Here is a 25087-nt window from a genome sequence, read left to right on the forward strand (position 1 = left end):
GCGGTGAAGTAATCGTCTGCTACTTTGCACTTTATGACTGATGCAGTGTAACTGTTTGGTGGTGCTCGGACGTTTATATGATCTAGACAGGAGACTGTGATAGTATTTCTGAATATTTCTTCTCTAGTACATGATGTTATTGTTGGTATTAGATTATACATGGATAGTGTGTCTAAGTATTGTACGGTGTTATTCTGGTTTTCGTTTGCAATATTTATGTTTATGTCGCCAATTATCATTAGGTATTCGGTTGAGCATAATTCTTGGCATGAAAGCCAGCATTTGAGTTCGTGCAAGAATTTTATCATGTTTAGGTTTGGTGGCCTGTAAATAGCATTTAGTATTATGGGATGCTGTCTATTGGTGGTATCGGTGATTTCGAGGCAAAGGGTTTCAGCATGCTCAAACTGATAGGCCGTTTCTTTTGTTATTAATTTATGTTTGATAAATATTAATATTCCACCCCCTCTTTTTGTTTGGCGGCATGATCTATGTTGTTGGAAGCCTAGAATTTGGAAAGCAGTCGCTTCGTCTTTAGTTATGGATACTTCTGTTAGAATCAATATATCAATAATAGCAGTGTAATTCCCCAGATAAGCCTGTAACAATAACTTTTCGGATGCTTCTGATGTTAATATGCAAGATTGACAGACCTCTCTCTCTCTCTTGTACTGTGTGTTGTTTTTCCATGCATCAAGCGATTCGAAAGTACAATTACTGATGTATTCTGGTGTAATTACATCTATCTGATGGTTCACATTCATTTTTGTTGTGTTGAGATCTTCTTTTTGAACTAAGTTGGAATCTTTTGTTTCACTCTAACAACCTATCTATGTCTTCCGAGCTTTTTATTTGTATAGACTTTGAAGTCTGTGACTTTCTCAAGAATATTTTGCCGTCTTTGATCCACAAAAATTGATACTTTTTTTCTGTTTTTTTTCTTTTCTTGCTTGCTTCAAAAGATTCTGATTGAAAGGTGTTAAATACTCTGATAGAAAGATTGGCTTATTGTCTTGCGATGCATTTAAATCCTTGAAAACTGGTTTTTTCAGTATGCTGGCTTTTATGAGATTGTCTCTTGTAGCCTTGTTTGTCAGACTGATTATGACTAGTGCGGGTCGTGGTAAGCCTTGTTTTTTGTTCTTCCTGGGAATCCGATTTATGGTCTGAATATCATTATGCTGTAGGGGGATGCCAATTGCATGGCCTAACTTTAAAACTATGTCTCTGAGATTTTCTGCAGATTCAGTTTCTGGAAAACCGTTTATGACAAGGTCTTCTTTATGTTGTTATTGGTTTAAAACTTTGTATTGTAGTTTTAGGGAATTAAATTTTTGACGGAGTTCCGATGTCTCTTTTATCAATTTTTGTAGCCTGTCAGTTAGTGCGTTAATGCTTGTTTTAATGTATTTTACCGTTTATATGACTTCTTCGACTTTTGAATTATTAAATTTAACAAGCTCTTCATATTCGCTAATTTTTTCTGTTATTTGTTTATTCTGTTTATCGAAGAGTTCTTGGACAAGGTCTACTAAGCTGGCTTTTATATTTTCTAAACCTTTTTCTAGTAATAAATTTACGGAACTCAAATTATGACTCACTGGTATTTTTTGTCTGTTCAGTTCATCGTCCGATTCTGCATCCGACGTAATCAGTTGCGTCGTGGGCGGAGGCGTTTCTTTGTTCTCTCTGCAGTATAGGCATTTCCTGCAGTTTATATTACTTCCGTTGGACGATAATTCCTTCAGGCTGTTGCACTTCATGACTCACCTTTCTTCCCTTGGACAACTGCAAAGATGGCGACGTCCTTTGTTCTATGCTCGTTGGTGACCACGGTGAACTCTGCTCAATTTTCAGCATACTCAAAATTTGGGTTTCACTTGGCCGATTTCGATGAATTATATATCACTGTCTTCAGCGTGACAAGTAGAGTTACTTTGTGACACTTTTAAATTAACAACAGGAGTTTGAACCACATTAAAGTATAAAAATTGGACCAGCGATAGAACCATGCAATCGTTCGTATGCCTAGACAGCGCCCTCTGTAGTAGTAGTAGTAGTAGTAGTAGTAGTAATAACAATAATAATAATATATAAATTCAGCCTTCTGACTTTCGTGTAGCACCTCGTGGCATTAGCTGTTACTTTCAAATACTGAACAACCACAGAATCTTTTAAGTCACATTCATGAATGAAAGCACAAAGGATCCATCTATCTTCAATGTCTTAAAAATTCTTTAAAACCCTTTTTCTCATTTTCCGGCGTAATTTTATCGAGAAAATTGTACCATTAGAACATTTAGTCTTTTGAACGGATGTTTCTTACTATGCATATCAAATTCAACAGCACTTATCTATTTTTTATTATTTCTAGCACAACCAAGTAAAGCCACAGCAGTAATGGGTAAGTTGCATTATTTTATGATTTTTTAAAAAATTATATTATTGTTATTTACTCTTCATATAAGATTAAATATTCAGTTAAGCAACTATTAAGTGGTCATATTAGTTTAGTTGTAATTAGAATAGAAGCAAAAAGTCTGTAATAATAAGAATTATCTGTTAATTCGTGTGGAGTTCTGGTATTTCAGTTTATATAGACGAGTCCTTTGATTTGAAAGATCAATTTGAATCTCGTCTACGAAGTGAAGAACCTTTATTGGCTCTTTTCAGTCAAATGGTGAGTTATGGTCTTACACTGAGGTGGGGGGGCCATTTTTTGAAACTCTGGGTTTTTTTGTTTCTCAAAGCAGACAACCGGCATCGTGAACACACAAATCTACAGGTGTAAATACTTGCCCTGATGAGATACAACCTAACTGCGTACGGGCTACATAATTCGTCGTTACTCCTAATCAGGGAGGTTCTACCTGTCCGAAGGGACGGAGAGGTTGATGAAGATTAATTCGGGTGTTCTTCGGGCTGTTTGAATGAAAACAACTAACCTTCATCTTGATTATTTATTTATTCTTTTCACATGGGTCCCATCTACCTAAGATTGCAAACATATTGGTCAATCTGATAGGCCTAATATAGCCCACCCACTCTCCAATTGGGGATGTCGGTTCGAATTCCTTCATGGGCGTGGATGTTTGTGAATATCCCTAGGTAGGAGATTAATTTTATTGGCCTTTGGGAAAACAGTTACCGCTTATTGGAGGTTTGAAGTGGCTTAAAATGTCCAGTTTGGTCTCTAGATCGGGGTTTACGGATTATGCAAAAAATAAATAATAGGTAAAGTTAAAAAATAATAATTAAAAAATCCTAACCACATCCACGGTACTAATGTACTATAAGTTGCTGGCGTGGTTTGCCGAGTGGTTAACGTTTCCACTCTCCAGCAGAAAGGCTGCGGGATCAAATCCCGCCGTGGCCATGGATGTTTGTGATTGTCTGTGAAAATACTAGTGGTGGTGGTGGACGGTAGATGGCGTGGTTGTAGTTGATGGATTTCAGTGGTGGAGACGGAGAGTCGTGGAGTAGGTGCCCTCCTTCGATGAGTCTTCGGACTCCCTGTAGGTGTCACGTAATAATAAGTTACAACCTTTCTGGGTGCATTTAGTACTCGTAGGTGAGCAAACGGTTCCGGGAATCCTGCTCTAGAAACTAAACATGGTACTTTTTTTGAGCAAGTTCACGTTCTCCAGTAAGCAAAGAGACAGCCCTATGCATGCCAGTCTACAATATTCATCTGCCAATTGAATATACTATAAAGGCTTCTTTTTTTAATTATCGTGTTAAAATCTTGAATTCCTTCCTGGTTAAAAAAACTTCTATTTATCTGTGGGTCCAAAAATCAGCTAAGACACGAGTAATTTTTTTTTTTAATTAGAATATTAATTAGCTGGTCTCATACGTATATAGCAGGGTTTTTCTCTCCCAGGAGTTCGGATTTTTATTATCTTGAAAAACAAATAAATCAGTAAGTAAGAATACACACAATTTAAAGACATTGTACGCTGGCTCACAAGCTTAGTTGCTTAGGCCATAATTCCAAATTTAACTTAGTTACTTTTAAACGCTAATCCATTAAAAGATTTGTTCCTTTATTTCAGTTCTTTACAAAACAGTTAAAAAAATAAATAAAATCAATGAAAGAGACAAGAATTACCTTTTTGAGTTGCTGAATCGTATTTTCATTCCCACATTTTTAGCTTTTTTTAACATTCCTGAATGCTCCGTTCTTTCTAGCACTTACAATTTATCATTGCTCACTTTATTTTTGCAGGGGAATGCTCATTTGAACGTCACATGTGTGGATGGAGGAACACAACAGAAAATGAGGGACCCGTGCCTCCGGTGAACGATATCGGAATGGGAAACAGAGAAGTTTCGAACAGACAGGTACAAGCCACTAACGAAGCTTTAACTTGGAGGTTGGCAACTCCAGTCAGCAGGCCAGCCAATTTACAGGATCACACTTTTCGAGCACCGAGTAAGCTTAAAATTATCTTTAATAAATACCTCTTCCATTATTCATTCTATCCAGGATAAGTGACATTTCCAAAACAAAAACGTTTTCATGATGAAAATAGTATTTCAATTCCATGGTGATATTTAATATAAGCACAATCCATAACGTAATACAATATATCCTATTCGAATTTATATAATACAAGTAGATGGCAGCACTTGTTTGCCGGTCTCTTCATCGGTGGCTGCCTATAATTAGTGAAAGACATGGACCAGCTATCTCTGATTGGCTACCGCTGGAGATTGAACTGCTCACTCAGTCTCCAAAAGCTAGATAGGTTTAGAGGCCCGCCTATTCCCTATAAGGGAAAAAAAAGGCGTTAACTTATTATTTATTATTAATTATGTGACTTATTATAGAAACTGTTCTCAAAAATGCAATGTTGGCGAAAACCAATCGTTAATAGGGCGTTAATAAATGGGACAAAACTTTGAAATGGATGATGGTATTAACCTTTCAGAGAATACCTTCAGCAAAGCCGAAATTGTTCCATGAATTTGTCGTTTTTCTTTCTATATAGTCACAGTCGAAACATTGTAAACATGCTAGTATTGCTCTGGTTATGAGATTATCCAAAACGAACACTGGAAGCTATTTTTAAGATTGTTGCTACTAAAATCGACAGGTTCAATATTATTTGTCTTGTAGACATAGGCGGCTCATTTTACTCCATAGTCGAAGTGTTAATAAATAAACAAAAAACATTAAGTACAGGATTCAGATTGGTCCGCAACAGATTTAAGCTGGTAGTTCTCTAATTTAAGACTACATTCTAGTATAGATAAAATATCAAATTAAATAATGCATAAGTAACAAAAAACATCCCAGAGTTCTGTTATCATCAATGCGGTTGTATTTCACCTTAACATTGTAAAATAGTTTGTTATAGCTTTTGCAGAATTTACTGATCTCCAATGAAATCTATTAATGAAAAGACAAAGGGACTGATTATAATCAGTCCCTTTGTTTATCTCTTGATAATTATCAAGAGATAATCAGTCCCTTTGTAAAAATCTGATACTTTTTGACTAATTTCTTTTTCTTTTTTTGTTTCCAGCTGGTTACGTCTTCTTTGATATCTTTAATCAAGTCACACCTCAGACTCCCATGCTAATGAGTCCGCAGTTTGAACCTAGTCAAAACGATGTCAAATGTCTTGCATTTTGGTTTGCTGCCTTCGGTCGTGGCGAATCGACAACTCTAAGTGTTGTCAGGTTAGAAATCACTGAAGAAGGAGAAGGAAGAAAAAATACAGTTTGGAGATTTTCCACAAGGAAATTTGATACTACTCGGCCTGACTGGACTTATGCACAAGTCAGCGTTAATGCCGCTACTGGTTATCAAGTAAGGAGCATCTTTATTTGTGCCTGTTAAGAAATTATTCTGGTGGTTTTAGTGTTTCTTAATTTATTTAGCATGATGTGAACCGTAAAAAGAACATCATAATTATTAATTCAATATCTCCATGAACCGCAGAACTCACAATGTTGCACACAGTAATATGAGTGTTAGAGTTTAGGACCACGAGATGATGACTACTGGCTACCATTCTCTCTCTCTCTCTCTCTCTCCTAATAAAACTTGATTCATTGATAGCTTGAGCTCATTATCAACTTGAAAGATGAAGACTTGCTGCTCATCTTGTCTTCAAATAAAGTTTGAGATAAAGGAGATTAATCGTTTGATAAATAATAGGCGTCAGAGGATTTATTTTATTTTTTTATATCTCCATGGAGTCTTAGGACGTAATTCGGGACTCCATCCGTTCTGTCTTGTACGATGGCTTTCATACTTCTCTTTAAGCCATTCACTGTCAATGCACTAAGTTTCACAGATTCATTTTAATTAGTATAGTTTACAGACTAATTGTATGTGTGTGTGTGTGTGTGTGTGTGTGTGTGTGTGTGTGTGTGTGTGTGTGTGTGTATATATATATATATATATACACACACATATATATATATATATATATATATATATGTGTGTGTGTGTGTGTGTGTGTGTGTGTGTGTGTGTGTGTGTGTGTGTGTGTGTGTGTGTAGCTTGATTTGCTTCCTCAGTCTTAAGAAAAGGCTGGTTATATTCCACTAATTCGAGCCCTACCCAAGGGCCTATGAGTTGTGGAAATACTTCCTGAAAATGAAAGCTGTGCTGAACAAAGCGGCCTTTTGTAGCTGCTCAATTTTTAATCCATCTAACTCGAAGGCTTCTAGATGTTTTTTCAATGTTGGTGCCTAAAGCACCTATTATTATGGGAACAACTTTCGTTTTCTTTTGCCAGCTTCGATTTGCTAATCGCGATATGTTGTATTTTTTCATTTTATTTTCCTTAGTATTTCCTCCTAATTAAAGCACATCCCCTTAAGGAGATGTATGATGCTATGCATCATACATTTAACGTCATTCAACCTTGGCATTTTTTGGTCTGGCTCCCACTGACGAGACCTCAATAAAGGTCGAAACTGGTCTGGGTAGTGGCCCTTGCCTTCAATGCATAGCATCATACATCTCCGTAAGGGGATGTGCTTTGCATTAGGAGGAAATACTAAGGAAAGTGATCGGAGCTTATTCCTCCTTTACCACGAGTTGCCTCAGACATGAACTACGTTCAGGCGCAAACTTGACTTATTGTCTGTTTGCTTACTTGGGAAAAAGGATCAACTGTCTGGAGTTAATCGATGGTTGATGTAAGTAGTATATTTTTCTTCCTGAAAACACACGGGGTTTTTAATCCACCAGTTTAGAAAAAAATGTACTGCAGAGCAGGAAGCTATGAACAGGAATATGAGATGGCAGCACTATCACTTTCTTACTATTTTATCCCTGTCACTAACATTTAGGAGCGCGTGGCTACCAACGGATTTCCGAAAGTTCAGGCTAAAGTTTGTTTGTTTTTCTTTTTTCACCAAATTATTGTGTGAAGTACTGTACGCAAATCTTTTAACGAGGGAGCCGTGCCTTCATCCAGGGCCGTCGCCAGATTAGATCGCGCCCTGAGGCAAACAATTAAATTAAATATCGCCCCTGATGGATTATAAGACAAAAATATAAGAAAATCTGCAATTGCTATTTTGTTTTTATTACAAGAGAAACATTAATGCAAAACGATTACATAAGGTAGCAGGGTTTTTTTCTCCCGGAAACTCGGGTTTTTCATCCCGCATACAGACAAATCGGCCCTTCAGAACACACACAATTTACAGACAAAAAATACTAGTGGTGGAGGTGGGCGGTAGATGGCGTTGATGGAGATGATTCGTAGTAGAAGTTCGGTGCAGTGGTTGAAACAGTTGTAGGTGTTCTCCCGTGATAAGTCCTCGTACTCATCACGGGATATATATAATATCATCATATATATATCATCATATATAATAATAATAATAATAATAATAATAATAATAATAATATTATTATTATTATTATTATTATTATTATTATTATTATTATTATTATTATTATTATTATTATTATTATTATTATATAACATAATATATATATATATATATATTTTACATATGTATTTATTTTATTGATTGCTAAAATATTTATACATACAATAAACATCTTGTGTGACATTGCACCTTATAATTTTACAGAGTTCAGCACTAAGTGCTGCAATTCCTACATTGGATTTCAATTAAATTTTTTATTAATACTTTTTTGCCTTTATATTATGTATTTACAACACATGTTCTTCTAATATTAACAATGAAGATTATACAGAATTTTTTTATATTTTTTATTTTATTTTATTTTATTTTTTTAAAGTTTGAGAAAGAGTGATTATACATACAAATTTCTGCATTTGCTTATAAGGACGACTTGTAGATGAGTGAGGCAAGTTAATCCCTCCTACTTCGAAGCTTGGGTTAGCTTTTATGAAGAGTGGGATTTAGCCTTCACTGTTTGTGTTGTTGCTACTGTTTATGTATGGGATGTAAGCATTGGATGCTAGCGATTTGTGATGTGTATATTAGTGTTAATGGTTTCTTAACTTTGTTGGTATATTTTCCAGAGTTCGTTTTTTAATGTTCTGTAGTTATCTACGTGTTTTAACTTTCTTGGTAGGTTGTTGAATTGCTGGGTATCTGATGTGATCTCACAAAAGAACCGTATGAGTTGTTGAAGGGTGTGGGGATGCAGAGAGTTGTTTTAGGTAGTGTTATACGATATGTGTCTCTGTTGTTTCGATAGGTGATGTTGAAGTAATTCCTTGTTAATGCCATGTAGTGTTTCAGGTTTTTAATGCTCAGAATTCTGTGTATCGCCATGTGCTTGTTGGGTATTGGTTGTTGCATGTAAGGTATCCAGATCACTATTACCATGATTTTCCTGTGTAGTGTTTCTAATTTTGTTAGGTGGCTGTTTGATGTATTTGCATAGACTGTTATTCCGTATCTGAGTAGAGATTCGCAGATACCGTGATATAGGAGATTTTTTAGTTGTTGTGGAATAATGCCTGTATCGAATATTATGTGTACGAGTTTCAAAAGTATTGGATTTATTTGTTCAAAGTGTGTTATAAGGTCTGTGAGTCTTATTTTGTCTATTCCTGGAGTGGTCTTTGGTTTTAGTTGTAGGATTGCTTCTTTCGGTTCCTGTTTTGTTATGGGTGGAAAATACATCGGTGGTTGTTGACTTTGTGTCGGTAGTTTTTTGTTGATCGTTGGTAGTTTGTTTTTTTTTGAGTTGTGTGATGTTGTTTGTGAAAGCATGGTTGAATGAGTCTGCTGTTCCTCTTGGTTTGTGTCCTGACCGAAGGTTTTTGCAATAAAATCTTGTGCTGAAGTTTTCTTTTTTCGGGTTACTAATTCGTTGAGTGTAGCCCATGTTTGCTTAATGTTGTCGTTATAATCCATGATTTTTTGGAAGTAGTAGCGTCTTTTTGCCCTACGAATTTTTGTTGTTAGTTTATTTCTTGTGTTTTTGTATAAGGTTTGTAAATGTGTGTTACTGGGTGACTTTTTAAGTTTTTTCCATAGATTTTTTTTTACAGTAATAGTATTTAGTATGTCGTCATTTATCCATGGATTGTTATCTGTTTGTCGCCTCGTTTGTGTAGGTTTTGTTGCTTTTTTTTTTTGAATATTTCTGTGAACTTTAATTGAAAATTCTCGTATAATGTTACAGGATCGTTTATTTTAAGTAGGGAATTCCAGTCCGTATTTTTTACTTGGTTATCGACAATGCTCTTTACTATGATCGAGTTTTATCGACTTTTGTGGTGGTGGGAGGGGGGGGGGGGTAGGAAACGTAATAAAACGAAGTTGAGACAAAGTAGTGATTGGCAATTTTTACGTTAATTACTGATGATGTATATGTATGGATGGGAGCTCGTATGTTGATATGATCAAATGGGGAGGTTAATGGTAGGGTTTATGTTGTACTGACTTAGTATATCAAGATATGTGTTAGTGGATGAAGAAGCGTGGTCAAGAGTTTTTATGTAAATGTCTCCTATTAGGATGAGCCTGTGTGTTGTACGCGGTTCAATGCCGCTTAGCCATGTTTCTAACTCGTGAAGAAAACTGAGTCGATTATTATCTGGGGGGGGGGGTCTGTATATTGTGTTTATTGTGTATTTGATACTATTGTGGCTATTTGTGATTTCCAAAATTAGTGTTTCCACAAGTTCGAAGTGAGTTTGTTTTTCTGTCACATTGTATTTTTCTTTGATAAATGCCACAATGCCATCTCCTCTTTTGTTTGGTCTACATAAGTTGTAGGTTTGATAATTATTTATGTTGTATGCGTAAATTTCTGTGTTGTTAATGCAACTTCGGTCAGTATTAGCGCATTTATGTTTATCATGGTATAATTGAGCTGTGTTATCAATGTAAGCTAGTGTTTTTTTTTATACTTCTTATGTTTTTGTGTATGATAGTGAAGCTGGTGTTGGTGGAAATGTTGTCTGACCATTTCTTCAAAGAGTCATATGTTTATGTTGTTTGACTGGATATGTTCGCCTATGTTTGAGATCTCCATTATATAGTTTTTAAATGAGTTCTAATGTTTTCTTAAGGATGTGAAAAGTTAGTGTTTTATATTGGTAGGCTGTGTAAGTCGGATTCACTTAATTATATATACTCGAGTGTTTTCATTCTTTCTCAATAATAATAATAATAATTAAATATTTTCTCTACGGGGATATCGCACAATAAAACTGTTTATAAGCTATTCTAAATTTAAATTATACTATGTCCGCGTCCATCGATATAGTTGCTAGGCCAACCAATCTTTCTTGGGTTATTGCTGTTCGCAAATAATTTTTAATCAGTTTTAAACTTGGAAAAACTTCTTCCCGCACTTTCTACGGCGCATACCGCAATATAGCTGAACGAGCGCCCATGTTAGGCCGCGCCGTGAGGCAGGCTGCCTCTATGCTACACCCTGTCGACAGTACTGCCTCCAGCGAACGATATCGGAACGGGAAACTGAGAGCAGACCTCACAGTACTCCACATAATAATACAAGTTTGTGTGAGGAACACTAGAGGGCAGTAGCTGTCTCTAACATGTAACCACTTTGATTTATTTTTATTTGTAGAAACGACTATATTACATCAATATCGCAAGTCAGCAATTACTGTGTTTATGGTTATTGCATTTCATACATATATTCATGCTATCTAGCTCATTCTTTTCTCACCAGTTCAGGTGCATTGTGACATTGCCTCGAAGAAGGATCCATTACCAATAACAATCCTGAATATTGGAACATTGAATGAACAATGAGAAACAACTATGTTGGTGTTGAAAATTTTGCTGAAAATATTGAAAATACTTACCACGTATATCCTTCTCCATTCATCTTCATTAAGCTAATTATAACATGTATCATTGGTAAAATCCATCATGCAGTTGATCGCTTTCAGACTATAAACGATTTTATGCAAATCTCTAAATACTGTGACTGACTGCTTGGTGAGAATACTATTTTTAGTGCGAGCTCTAATTTTATTTTCACAAAATCAAAATCATTATTCCAGATTGGCAATTACGATGAAATATGTGATAGATTATTTTTCTTTAGCCATACAACTTGCTTACTAGGGGAGTTGGTTGTCAGGGCAATTTACAGAAACTGTTCTAATAACCAACGACAGGTGTAAATTAATCAGATTTAATCTTCAATATCATCATTTCACCATCTCAAGGTTATCTCGTTTGATATCACCACTATTATCATATTATAATATCGATGAATATCTATGGTTATCTCAGTGACTCATTCTTATCTATCAGCAAGTCATACTTTGATCGTTTGTGATATTATTTTGGTTCTCTGGAAAATCTTATTAAACTTTCCACACTAAAAAACATACGTTGTTGGTATGTTTTTAAGGCAGCGTTCATTCCTGAACTCAAATTTAAGTTAGCAAACGTACCCATTTTGAAATAAGATTTTTTTTTTTTTACGATATATTTAAATTGTACAATTACAATGAATATCGTTTGAACAGGTAACCATGGCATATGTATTCTTACTGAAATTCACGATACCTAGAAAAATATTTTTCGATTTTTTTTTTAAATCTTCCGTTCGATCTTATTATATCAGTTTTCTTGTTTTATTTTTATTTTATTGGTTACATGTCGTTTTCACTGTGATTATATTAAGTGAAAGTGGCACCATCTGGCGAAAAGCTAAATATTTATTTTATTCAAATATGGAATAACTTCATTAGCAAAGATATAACTTCATTAGCGTATAGAGAAAGGAAATGAAAGATATCTATTTTTTTATCTATCTTGTATTCTAATAAATTATTACGACGCAGATTTTCCTGTTTCCCCTAGGGGGCGGGTAAACCACTTGCGATATTTATTTGCTGTTTACAACTACGAGAATTAGAGTATGATGTAAATTTTGTAAGTTCAAAATATATTTATTAGGTTTAATAACGACTTGTGAAAAAATAGAGTTACGGACTCCTTGAAGTGGAAGCAAATAAGTACAGTGTAGTTCATCAATAATAAGTTGTATCGCGAAGTTCTTTGAAACACTCAGTAAAACGCACATTACGAAGTGTAATCATTTGGTTACACTGTCTATTTGGTTTCTGCAGGTAATCGAATACTAATCTAAAATAGTTTTGACCGATTTTGTTATTTATTTTATTATTATTATTATTCCTGACACCTCCAAGGAGTCCGAAGACTCATTGCGGGAGGACACCTACAGCTGTCTTAACCGCTACACCGAACCTCTACTACGAATCATCTCCATTAACGCCATCTACCGCCCACCTCCACCACTAATACTTTTTGTCTGTAAATTGTGTCTGTTCTGAAGGGCCAATTTGTCTGCATGCGGGATGAAAAACCCGAGTTTCTGGGAGCAAAAACCCTGCTACCTCCGTATGAGATCGGCTAACTCACCTTCGATTGAAATCGTCCAGATAAAGATTCCTCACGTCGCGACGAGAATCGACCTTAGGCCTATTCCAATCGAAGGGCGCAATGTACCGTTGTTCTTCCAATTTTTTTTTTTTTTCTTCCAATTGCGCTACGGAGGCGCTGTTATTTATATCTTTCACGCATTTTTTGCTGATTATTATGTTGTACCTTATGTTCTACCTTAAGTGAGTGCTTTATGTTCTGCCTTAAGTGAGTGCTGCATTCACTGGCATATACTATCATTTTTGCAAGATAATTCTATTTCCAGGGGCGAATGCTGGTCTTGAAATTCACGCTTGCTCTTGTTATCATTCAGGGAGTGAGAGGCGTGATTGAAGTCTGATTAGCGGAATAATGAATTACTGACCATTTAAAACTATATATTTAGAAATTTATGTACATTTAATCATACAAATACAACATTTATTTTACAAACGATATTCTATCTTTTTCAATTTAGCTACTTGAATACAAATTCTACCCTACGGTTCTTCTTTATGAACTGGTCAATAACATCGTCATAAAAAGTTGGCCGTAACTTAATTTTCTCAAGCAACACGCACACTTGTAAAGGCTGGCTGAAGTTCACAGGCTAGAGCTACGTTGACTGCGTATGGCCTGTGTTTAAGCAATAGGGTGAGATGACGTGGAGGGAGCCGAAATGGCTATGCGCGCTCATGAAATCACAGTGCTGAAGCGAGGACCTGGTGCTCCCACAACTGAGCAAGCCAAGGTAGCTTGACTAGCGTCGGCCTTCGATACACAACGGAAAGCTCATTTTTTGCCGCGCATGCTTAAACCGTCTTCTGTCTACAAAAATAAAAGCCTAAATGGAATGCTTATAAATGCATGCATTTATTAACAAATAAATATTACTTCTTTCTCAATTAATGAGCTTGCGCAGCAAGCATAGCAAGTATATAGAATTCGCTACTGTCTATTTCTTAGAAGAATAATTTACTGTCTTTCTCTTGATTTTATTTTTAATTAATTTTTGTTAGAACAATGTCGGTATTAAACACTGCACTTATTTCTTTTAGCATTTATTTCTTCTTCTTCTTTTTTTTAATTCTTAGAGTTGAAAATATTTTACATATAAAGAAAAAAATATTTCTTTCATACTGAAATAATTTAGGAGTAGTGAAAGGAGTAAAAAAAAAAAAAAAAATTGTTATAAGTATGTTATGAGGAAGGTGCACCAAAAGATAGATGTTGCAGCACTAGACACAGTACAAACGTGACAACATTTATCGCACCTGTGCATGTTTATGCATATTATCAGCAGGCTGTCGTTGTAGCTGTTTGAACCAAACTATTACATAATACCTTAACAGGCATTCTCTACTTCGTACTATACTACACAGCATATAGAATAAAATGCAAAATAACCCAAGAAAAGCTAAAATAAAAAAATTTTAAAGGCTAATATATATATACACAATAACAATCATATACTGTATATATAATTAAGTGATTATCTGCTGCCCAAAGAAAAGTGTTGTCTATTAATTGTTTCGTTAACTATTTGAGTCCTTGACAGTGTTACTCTATCCAAGTTCGTCTACAACAGTATCGGTCCGCCATGTACGGCAGAATGAGCGTTAAAGATTATTTAAAAAAAAAAAAAAAAAAAAGGAAAAAAGCAGTTTGAAAAGTAATCTTGTAATTGTATGTTCAAATCTACGTGAGTACAAATAGAGAATATTTAGCGTAGTAAACCCCCATTTGTTTAAATATGATCACAGTACCTATAAGATTTAATCTACTCAGTTAGGTACTGTAATCATATTTACACAAATAAGGGTTTGCCTATGCTAAATATTCTCACTTTCTGTCTTTTTTTAAGCTAAATCATGGAGGGAAATGCATATGCTGACTTTGAACATGTGCGTGACTTGCCAGTTGAGAATGAGAATGAGTTCGCTCATTTATTTTCTGCAGACCTCTTTAGTGAACGTACAAATGGGTTTGAAAAGGGCAGGCAGAACAACAGTCGTTTTAAAAATCTAGTTGAACTTCAATAACTAGAAGAATTGAGAAACCCCACGTTTTAACGTACGAAGCGTTTACAACGTTTCGTGAATGAAATGAAGAAAAAAAATTAATTAACCAACTATCCACTAAAACAACATGCATTTTCAACCTTGATGCAGTCCGTTTTTAAGCCTAAATGTCCCATCCGTTAAACTTGCTGCTAACTTTATTAACAATAAATAGAAAATTATGCTATAAAAAAAAGTTATTACGAAGAAAATGTTCACAAAATATATTTGCAGTAATGAAAGAAGTCTGAATTTGAAAATACTTTCATATAAAACTAAACAATTTCTTATCTAAAAAAAAAAAAAAAGCGGGGGACAAGAAATTATTCAAAAATGCGGTAAACCTCAGCTATGAAATATCGGCGGTTGAACGTACAAAACAAGTCCAAAAACAAACTGAATCTGTTAATTACTATAATAATGAGCCAAAAGGCTATTTTACCGGCGACATATGTTAAGAAAAAGGGAGATGGTAAATCCCGTTTTATTTTATAGCCGGGTACGAAACTCGGATCGAAATCCATCGAATTCCATAGAATTTCATGCCGAAAAAACTATCGGCGAGCCCAAGTGAAAATAATCACTTGGGTAGTACAACACCAGTAAACTCCATGCAAAGGTGGGGCAAGCTCCGTCTCTAACCTTAATATTCTCTCATAATGTAAAACACAGCTCCTAAGAGATGTATATATATATATATATATATATATATATATATATATATATATATATATATATATATATATATATATATATATATATATATATATATATATATATATATATATATATATATATATATATATATATATATAACAGTATATATATATATACTGTATATATATATATTAACATATATATATATATATATATATATATATATATATATTAACATATATATATATATATATATATGTTAAGGATACCAAGCAAGGTAAAAATACTTTCTACATATATATATATATATATACTGTTTTACATTATGAGAAGAGGTCACTACCCAGACCGGTTTCAACCTTTTTTGAGGTCTTACCAGTGAGTAGGTAGACCTAAGTTTCGTACCCGGCTATAAAATAAAACGGGATTTACCATCTCCCTTTTTCTTAACATATGTCGCCGGTAAAAAAATAGCCTTTTGGCTCATTATTATAGTAATTAACAATATATGAGTACGCCACTTTGGCAATTCGATAGCAGAGGTATATGTAAGTTCGGTTCACTTAAAACCTTGATATTCCAAGTCGTCTTCCCGAGCATCTTAGCGCTGTGCATGACAGGCCGATAACTGCTGAGAAAATAAAAAGAGCTTGCAAAACAATGAAGGCAAGAAAACCCCCAGAGCTAGATGGGTTAGGGATAGAATTCTACCGATCTATCTGGGACTACGCATTACCAGTTTTAGCAAAAATATTTAACGAATTCCTCACTTCGGGAAAGATCCCCGAGGAATTCGTTAAAAGCTACATAATTTTTATCCCAAAGAAAGATCGAGATCTCACCTTGGCAGATAGCTGGCGACCGATCTCCCTAACTAATTCGGATTATAAAATATTTGCAAAAATTATCTGCAGCCGCATCAAATGCGGTATAGAAAGAATCATAACAAGCACCCATGTTTATGGAATATCGGGTAGATCGATGGAATTAAATCTCTTTTTCTTAAGAGTTCTAATCCGTCTGGCCAAAAACAAAAATTACCCTTTGGCACTTCTCACTACGGATCTGGAAAGGGGTTCGACAGCGTAAGACATACGTACTTGCAGGACATCCTTCAGAAAATAGGTGTGGGCTGGAGGCTTAGGCAAGCAATCAAAAACATCTGCCCAAATAGCTATCAACGTGTTCCTCTCGGAACCAGTTCCTATTAAAAAGGGGGTAAGACAGGGCTGCCCACTAAGCCCTCTCCTCTTCTCACTCGCTTTAGAACCCCTCATAAGAAAAATAGATAACTCCCATGCAGTTAGAGGAATGCCGTTACCTCTAGTCTCCAGACAGAGCAAAATTGTAGCATATGCCGCTGATGTAGTGGCGACGCTCAGCGACTCTGAGTCCATCTACATTTATTTCGGCATTTTGCAAAAATTCAGCATGGCCAGTGGTCTTCGCGTTAATACTTCAAAGACAAAAATTAAAATTTTTGGAAATTTCCATAGAAATAACTTTCCCTGTGGTTTAGTCCCGCAAACTCAGCCCCTAACAGTACTAGGCTTCCCATTCACGGCGAGCCCCGTACTGCCTATTAAGAAATTGCGGGAAGAGTGCGAAAAGAAACTAAAACCATTTAAACCCAATTATTTCTCCTTCTACGGAAGAACAGTAATAATAAAAACAGTAATAATCCCCATGCTAATGCATACAATAAATATAACTAATATAAAAAAACCCAAGCGAATCAACTTTACAAATACTAATAGATTAAAAAAGAATATCTAAAACTCAAAACCAATCAAGGGGGTTTCTCACTTCCGAAATTAAACTACCTATTCTATGCAGATACTCTCAAAACCATGGGGAAGTCTTTAAAATCTAACCATATTTCAGGATCCCTAATTAAATACTTTCTAGGGCATTTTCTCCCCTACTTCGGGACTACGGGACATGCTGATCCCAGCGCAGAGGTTGTGCCAGAATGGTATTATCCATTATGCCAAAAGTGCGGAAAAAGTCCCAAATCAGCGATGAAAACTGTATACAAGCCAGAATACTCAGCGGGATCTATTTCTACCTCCCTAGGTTTTTCGCACAAGAAAGGCATATACTAGGGAATGGGAGGTTTGTAAATAAATGGTGCAAACCTCCTATCCTCTGTGTCCTGAGACAGGGCTTAATCATACCGTGTGTCTTCCTTTAAAAAGTAAGATCGGTTTTCTTTTTTCTCTCTTCACGGGTTCTTATTCATATAGGAGGGGCAGATCTGAGAACCCGGGCTGCGAAGGCCTACAGCGAGGCGGTGCTGCTCCTTGGGAGCGGCATCTCTCGGACCAGATTCTTCCCCCAAATCTTTTTTTTTCCCGTGGTGGTTGGCCAGTTCTTTACTGCTTCTTTAAAAAAGAAAAGAAAAAAAAAAAAAAAAAAAAAAAAAAAACTTTTAGGCTCTAATTCAGGCAGAAATGCTTTCATTCCCGTAGTAATTTTACCTTTTGACTCCCGTAGTTAAGTGTTCTTTTTTTTTTGAAAAAAATAAATAAATAAATAAAATCCGGCTTAAGTTTTATACTAAAACAGGTGTTAGGAGATGCCCTCCATAGACGCCTGGTGAGGTAAATTGTTAATTTAAAAGTTTTTTTACGAGCGCATATAAGAAAAGTTTATTTCAAAGTTTTTTTTAGAATAGGTGTAAGGAGATGATGTTTTACAGACCTTTTACACAATCTCTGGGTTATACAGCTAAACAGGTTGACTGAGGCCTCTTTTTACCTCCTACTATCCCTACTCTACCTTTCTTTAACTTTCCCTGTTACTAGCTGCTGACCCTCAGCAATCTTTATACCCCAAAGGCCGATGATGAAAGACATGAACTCTCATTCTACCTACTCACTGATGAGACCTCAAAAAAGGTTGAAACCGGTCTGGGTAGTGACCTCTTCTCATAATGTAAAACAGTATATATATATATATACATCTCTTAGGAGCTGTGTTTTACATTATGAGAGAATATTAAGATTAGTGACGGACTTGCTCCACCTTTGCATGAAGTTGCCCTGGTGTTGTACTTCTTCTTCTTTCACTCTGCCTTATCCCATGTTAAACGGGGTCGGCGCACGAATCTTTAACCTTCCTCTTCCAAGTTCTCCGGTCCAGGGCATCCTTTCTCCCTAAGATCCTCTGTCATCTTATCCCTCCACCTGAGCTTGGGCCTGCCTCTTTTCCTCCTTCCCTCCAACTCCATATACTCCTCACCCTTCCTCTCAACATGTCCAAACCACCTCAGCCTACTTTCTTGTATCTTCTTGCCAATTAGTCCCACCTTAACCCTCCCTCTGATGTAGTCATTCCTTATCCTGTCCTTCTTTGTCACACCACTCATCCATCTCAACATCCGCATCTCCGCTACCTCCATCTTCCTCTCCTGTGCCTTGGTTATAGGCCACGTCTCCGCACCATGGAGCATCGCCGGCCTCACCACCATCTTATAGAACTTTCCTTTCCTCTTACAACTCACTCTCTTGTCGCACAGGACCCCGCTCATCTTCCTCCAATTCATCCAACCGCATGTTATTCGGTGCTGTATTTCCTCATCCAGGTCACCATTCCTCTCAACAACCGACCCAAGGTACTTGAATTTCTTCACTGAAATTAGCTTTTCACCCTGGAGTCGTATGACGATATCCTAGTGACTCCCCGTTGACATATATTCAGTCTTCACCCGGTTAATTCTCATGCCGCTCTCCTCCAATGCCTTTCTCCACTCTTCCAGGGTATTTTCAAGCTTCTCTCCGGATGATTCGCATAGAACAATGTCATCGGCAAACAGCATGCTCCATGGTGCCTCCTTCTTGACATCCTCCACTAGTACATCCATGACCAGGTCAAAGAGGTAGGGGCTCAGAGCTGACCCTTGGTGTAGCCCTACGACAATAGGGAACCCTTCTGTCATGCCGACACTAGACCTGACCTGAGTTTCTGTTCCCCTCATACATCTGCTTCACCAACCTCACGTACTTCTCCGACATCCCCTTCTTCCTCATACACCTCCATACCTCCTGCCTGGCCACTCTGCCGTATGCCTTTTCCAGATCTATAAACACCATGTGCAGATCCACTTGCATCTCTCTATATTTCTCCATCAATCGCCTTAGCGCAAATATTGCATCCGTTGTCCCTCTTCCTGGCATAAATCCAAACTGCTCCTCACCAATTTTCGTTTCCTGCCGTAAACTTGCTTCAATTACTCCTTCCCATATTTTTAATGTGTGTGACATCAGCTTGATTCCTCTATAGTTGCCACAGTCTTGAACATCTCCTCTTCCTTTGTAGATTGGGACGAGAATACTTTTCCTCCATTCCTCTGGTATCTTTTCCTGTTGGGCTATTTTACACATCAGATCCCATAACATATCCACGCCCTCACTGCCCAAACTTTTCCATACTTCCCCAGGTATCTGGTCTGCTCCCACAGCCTTTCCATTCTTCATTTTTCTCAGTACCCAAACCACTTCCTCTCTACTTATGTCTTGCACCAGTCTCTCATTTACCTCTCCATCCTCGCACCTCTCTCTTGGATTCTCCTCATTTAGTAGTTTTCGGAAATATTCTTTCCATCTTCCTCTGATTTTGTCCTCGTCTTGTAATACTACTCCTGAGGCATCCTTTATCTGCTTGACTGATGTTATGTCTTTCGAGGCCTTATCTCTGGCTTTCGCTATTCTCAACAACTGAGCTTCGCCACCGTTTCTCTCCAGTTCTTCATAAACCTCATCAACTGCCCTCGCTTTCGCCCTTGCCACAGCTCTCTTTTGCATTTTTCTTTGCTAATCTATATGCCTCCTTGTCGGCTCTAGTTCCAGTCATGTCCCATTTTTTCTTTGCCTCTTTCTTTTCCTTGATCTCCAACTGCACCTCCTCATTCCACCACCATGCCTCCTTATCCTCAGGTGGTCCCTTTCCTGATGTTATACCAAGCACTTCTTCTCCATTTTTTCTAATATTCCGACTATTAACGTCCCACCATTCTTCCACATCCTCTGGTAACTTCATTTCTTTCAATACCTCTTCTTTAAACTTATTCCTTGGTCCTTCCAATTTCCACCACTTTATTCTCCTCTGTACCCACCACTTCCGTCTATTCTTCTTTTCCCCTTTTATATCACATTCTACCACAACCAACCTGTACTGTGCTGTGCTGCTACACTTTCTCCATTAATCACTTTACAGTTTTTCACCTCCTTCAGATGTTTATTACGGCACATAATATAGGCAATCGGACTCATTCTATCCCCGCTCTTATAGGTTATCAGATGCCCAACTCTCTTCTTGAACCACGTGTTAGCTATAGCCAGATCGAAGGCCACAGCATATTCTATGATTTTTTTACCTTCTTCATTTCTTTCACCACTACTCCAACCTCCATGTACCCTTTCTTCACCACTTCGTCGCCTTCCTACATGCCCGTTCAGATCTGCTCAGACGATCACTCTCTCACCATCAGGGATTCCCATCACTACTTAGTCAAGTTCTCTCCAGAATGGCTCATCATCACAACCTACTTGCGGGGCGTAGCCACACACTATAGTAGCCACACTTCCTCCCATCTCAAGCTTAACGCTCATAATCCGATCATTCTTCCTGCACACCTCGTAGACTCCACTCTTTAGCTCCTTATCGATGATAATTCCAACTCCGTTTCTTCCCTTCTCATCCACACCGCTATAAAACAGTTTATATCCCTCCGCCAGCTCCTTTGCTTTATTGCCTTTCCACCTTATCTCCTGCACGCACAAGATCTTCAGTTTCCTTCTTCTCATCATGTCCACTATCTCCTTACTCTTCCCATTCATCGCACCCACATTCAGCGACCCGATTCTTACTTTACACACACTCTCTTTCTGTTGGACTCGCTTCTTTAGCTGAACCCGTCCTTGGTTCAGTAGCCCTAGCCCACTTCTCACAGTCCTCGGGCGACAGAACTGCGCGTCGCTTACGGGGGACGCCCTAGCCGTGATCCTTTCTCTGTTATCTAACATTTCATCCTGGGTTTTGGCATGGTTTTTTTACGGCCGGATGCCCTTCCTGACGCCAACCCTCCCCATTTATCCGGGCTTGGGACCGGCACTGAGAAGACTAATTTGCCCTCCCCAGTGGCTGGGTGTTGTACTACCCAAGTGATTATTTTCACTTGGGCTCGCTGATAGTTTTTTCGGCATGAAAATCTGTGGATTTCGATCCCAGTTTCGTACCTGGCTATAAAATAAAATGGGATTTACCATCTCCCTTTTTCTTGAATCTGTTAACATTAGAAAAAAATTTCAAGTTTTGACTATTTTTGGACATATTAATTATATTAATTAATTAATTGTGTTAATTAATATATATATATATATATATTATTATTATTATTATTATATATATAAAACACAAGAAAACACAAAACATTGTTCAACATTTCTATTTAATATGTCCAAAACTTGAAATTTTTTTCTAATGAGATTAATAGGTTAGTTTGATTACGTTACTTTACATTTCATTAGAATATTAGGTTAAAGAAAAATAAACTATACTAATAAAAATATATATCTGGCAGAATGCCAAACTTCTGTATTTGAGTTTAGTACTTTTACTGTGCATGTTACATGAGATAATCAAGGATATTTTGTTTTTGAAGTCGAGTGTTTTAATGACAATGGCACACAACCTTCGTTCTCTTGTACTGAAATTAATACTAACGTAAGTACAAAAAATAAAAAAAAATAAAAATAAAAATAAAATAAAATGCATATGAAAGAATGGAGCGTTGTCTGCCTTATGGAGTAACTACAAAATTGCTGATGCCGAAGTTTTTTTATATTGTTTCGTGCATTTGACGAAGAAAAAAACTCAGATATTGGTTGCGATTAGTTGTTCTGTAAAACTGTATTTTCGCAGATCAGCCTTAAATAATATCGCAATAAAGTATTACAAGTAGCATTTAAAAAAAAAATAATATAATATAAGAAGTTTTATTTTTAAACTGGTTAGATAAGTTTAGTCTCAGATTTATCGTAAATTTAACAACAAAACAAAACAAAAAAAAAAAAAAAACGTAAATATAAGAAGCTGTGATTTAAATTGATTAGATAAATATAGTTTATGCAACTTCAAGAATTTACCAACACATTCGCTATTATTCACAGCTATATTGTAAAATAATAAGTAAATCAATAATTCGATTATTTTCAGTAGTCTTTCAAAATTTTCTCCTAATTTTAAAGGGATCAAAGGTGCGTTTCTATCTGAAACCTTTCTTTATGTTTTCTTAAGAAAATTATTTGACTTCTCTATTGCATGCCGTCGTAATGATAATAAATATCATTCGACTATCTCTGCCAATCTTCGGGAAAAAAAAAAAAATCTTATAAAATCATTAGTTGATTGTAATTATGTTTGGATCTCTGACTCACAAACTTATTTAATCGAAAGAATTTTTTTATAAATAATTCTGGTAATTACTAATTCTGTAGTTTGATAATTATGATACTTAAAACAAATACTGTTAAGAGGGAAAGGTATGTAGTGTAGCCTATATACACAGAACTGCTGACTCATATTCATTACAGATCTTATTAATGTACCTCGTAATGAGATGTAAATTGAACCCAATCTTTTCCAAAGAAAAGGCATCATCTCTACAGATCGAGCTAAAAAAAAAAAAAAAAATCCGTGGTTGCTGTACTTTCGAAATTATTACGATTTCTGTTAAAACTCTCTTTGGTGTATAGTATACGAAATACTGTGTGTATGTATATATATATATATATATATATATATATATATATATTCAGGTTTCTTAGAATTTCCGATAAATTTCTCTTCTGATAAAAACTTCTATTGAAATACTAGATTACAGATTACGAAGCGTATATAATTTAATATCTAAAGTGCACGCCCAAATGGCATCTCTCACGTGTTCTGCATTCTCACTCGGATTGTATGTCGCAAACACTTAAAAGAGTGAAAACGCAAGAACAGGAGGACGAAGTACAAGAATATATGATGTAAATAACAGTGTTAAAATAAGACGCAGCTAAACTGGCTTAGCTTTAATCTTACTATGTATACATATTAATCACTGTTACTGAGAAGAAAAAAAAAAAAAAACTCACATTTATTATCAACTGTATGTAAATTTCATTTTCATATACAGTTGATAATAAAATTCTTGAAACGTCAAAGAAATTTTTGACTGGTTTCCTTCCTAGTGCTAGATGATAGCTTAATTAAATATTTCAAGTATTTACTGAACATCACAAAGAATTAATGGATTTTTTTCCCTTTGTATCTGTTCAGAAATTAATTAATTTTTTTGTTTGTTTTTTGTGAGCACTTTGACAGATATATATATATATATATATATATATATAAGATTTTCAAATAAAATTATTTCCCCCTTAAACTTCTCCCAAATTAATGAAGAAGCCAGCCAGCTGAAATCCGATAAAATATACTTGCAGGTGCTATTTATATCCTAAGCGATTAAACTTTCAATCACTTAATACTAGAGAAATTTTTATTCGTTTCATTTATGATTGCTTTATTTAATTGGTCATTTAGAAACCTTAACTAAAGACAGGACTGTCGTCACAATGTGTCAGAACTGTACACATGCTTAGAAATTTCAAATTACATTGCTCAAGCATATCTCAATATAATACTGGATAGTTAAGGTTAAGTAGTTTTGAGGCTGCATTTATAGTAAGTAACATTTAGCTGTTTTATATCTCTGCTTTAGCATGTAGGAACATGCGCGCATGCTCGCAGAAAGGATCGTAATATATATGTGTAGATGCAATACTGATATCCAAGAATACGGTAATGTGATATATGATACTAGCGAGCCAGTATAAATAGCAACTTCCTTTTTCGTTAATATTTCCTCAATGCCCGTTTTCAGTTTTGTATAGGAAGGAAGGAGGTTTGTTATCGAATGGTAGTTTATTTTTCATATCCGGAACATAAATTCTCCGGATGGTATTACTCGTAGCGATTATGTCATAGATTATTTATTAGGGTCGTGTTACCGGATACGAGTTCTTCCTAGCTAGCGTTGAACTTAGGTGTTTTAACATCACAGTGTAATGGCACAGGTGTTTATCTTGTCTGTTATCGTATTATGAAATTGAGGCGGTATCATTTCTTTGATTCCAGAAGATAGTTTTGGTAGTTTTAATGATGATTTTAATTTGTTCAGCGTATCGTAAGTAAAGAATGCATGTGTTGCTACAGCCAACCGAATTCCAAAAACGTTAGAGTTAACAAGTTATGTCTACGGCTGGGAAATGGAAGATGTTAGACTAACACATTTTTAAGTGTGCTCCACAGGCCCTATAGCAGTTCTCAGAAAATACAAAAATTCAGATATACGGAATGTGAGCTGTCGATAGAGAAAATACAGCTATAAACAATAAAAGAGAATAAAATTAACTGACAGAAATTGTAACATTTTCTTATTCAAGTTGAATAAGGTGCGCATAAATACA

At 35.9% G+C, this 25087-nt stretch overlaps 1 protein-coding gene across 1 annotated transcript in view; it reads left to right on the plus strand.

Annotated features, from left to right (window-relative positions):
* LOC150095601 (MAM and LDL-receptor class A domain-containing protein 1-like) overlaps positions 1-25087 on the plus strand; it is a 117633-nt gene that overhangs the window by 80506 nt on the left and 12040 nt on the right. The window contains exons 15-17 of the mRNA XM_090410335.1: positions 2375-2404; positions 4229-4435; positions 5532-5818. Of these exons, the coding sequence (XP_090266461.1) occupies positions 2375-2404; positions 4229-4435; positions 5532-5818 (524 nt within the window). The remainder of the gene's footprint in view (positions 1-2374; positions 2405-4228; positions 4436-5531; positions 5819-25087) is intronic.

The sequence above is a fragment of the Typopeltis vanoorti genome, chromosome 20 (assembly GCF_054136105.1).
Source record: "Typopeltis vanoorti isolate ZY-2024b chromosome 20, IOZ_Tvanoo_1.0, whole genome shotgun sequence".
NCBI lineage: Eukaryota > Metazoa > Arthropoda > Arachnida > Uropygi > Thelyphonidae > Typopeltis > Typopeltis vanoorti.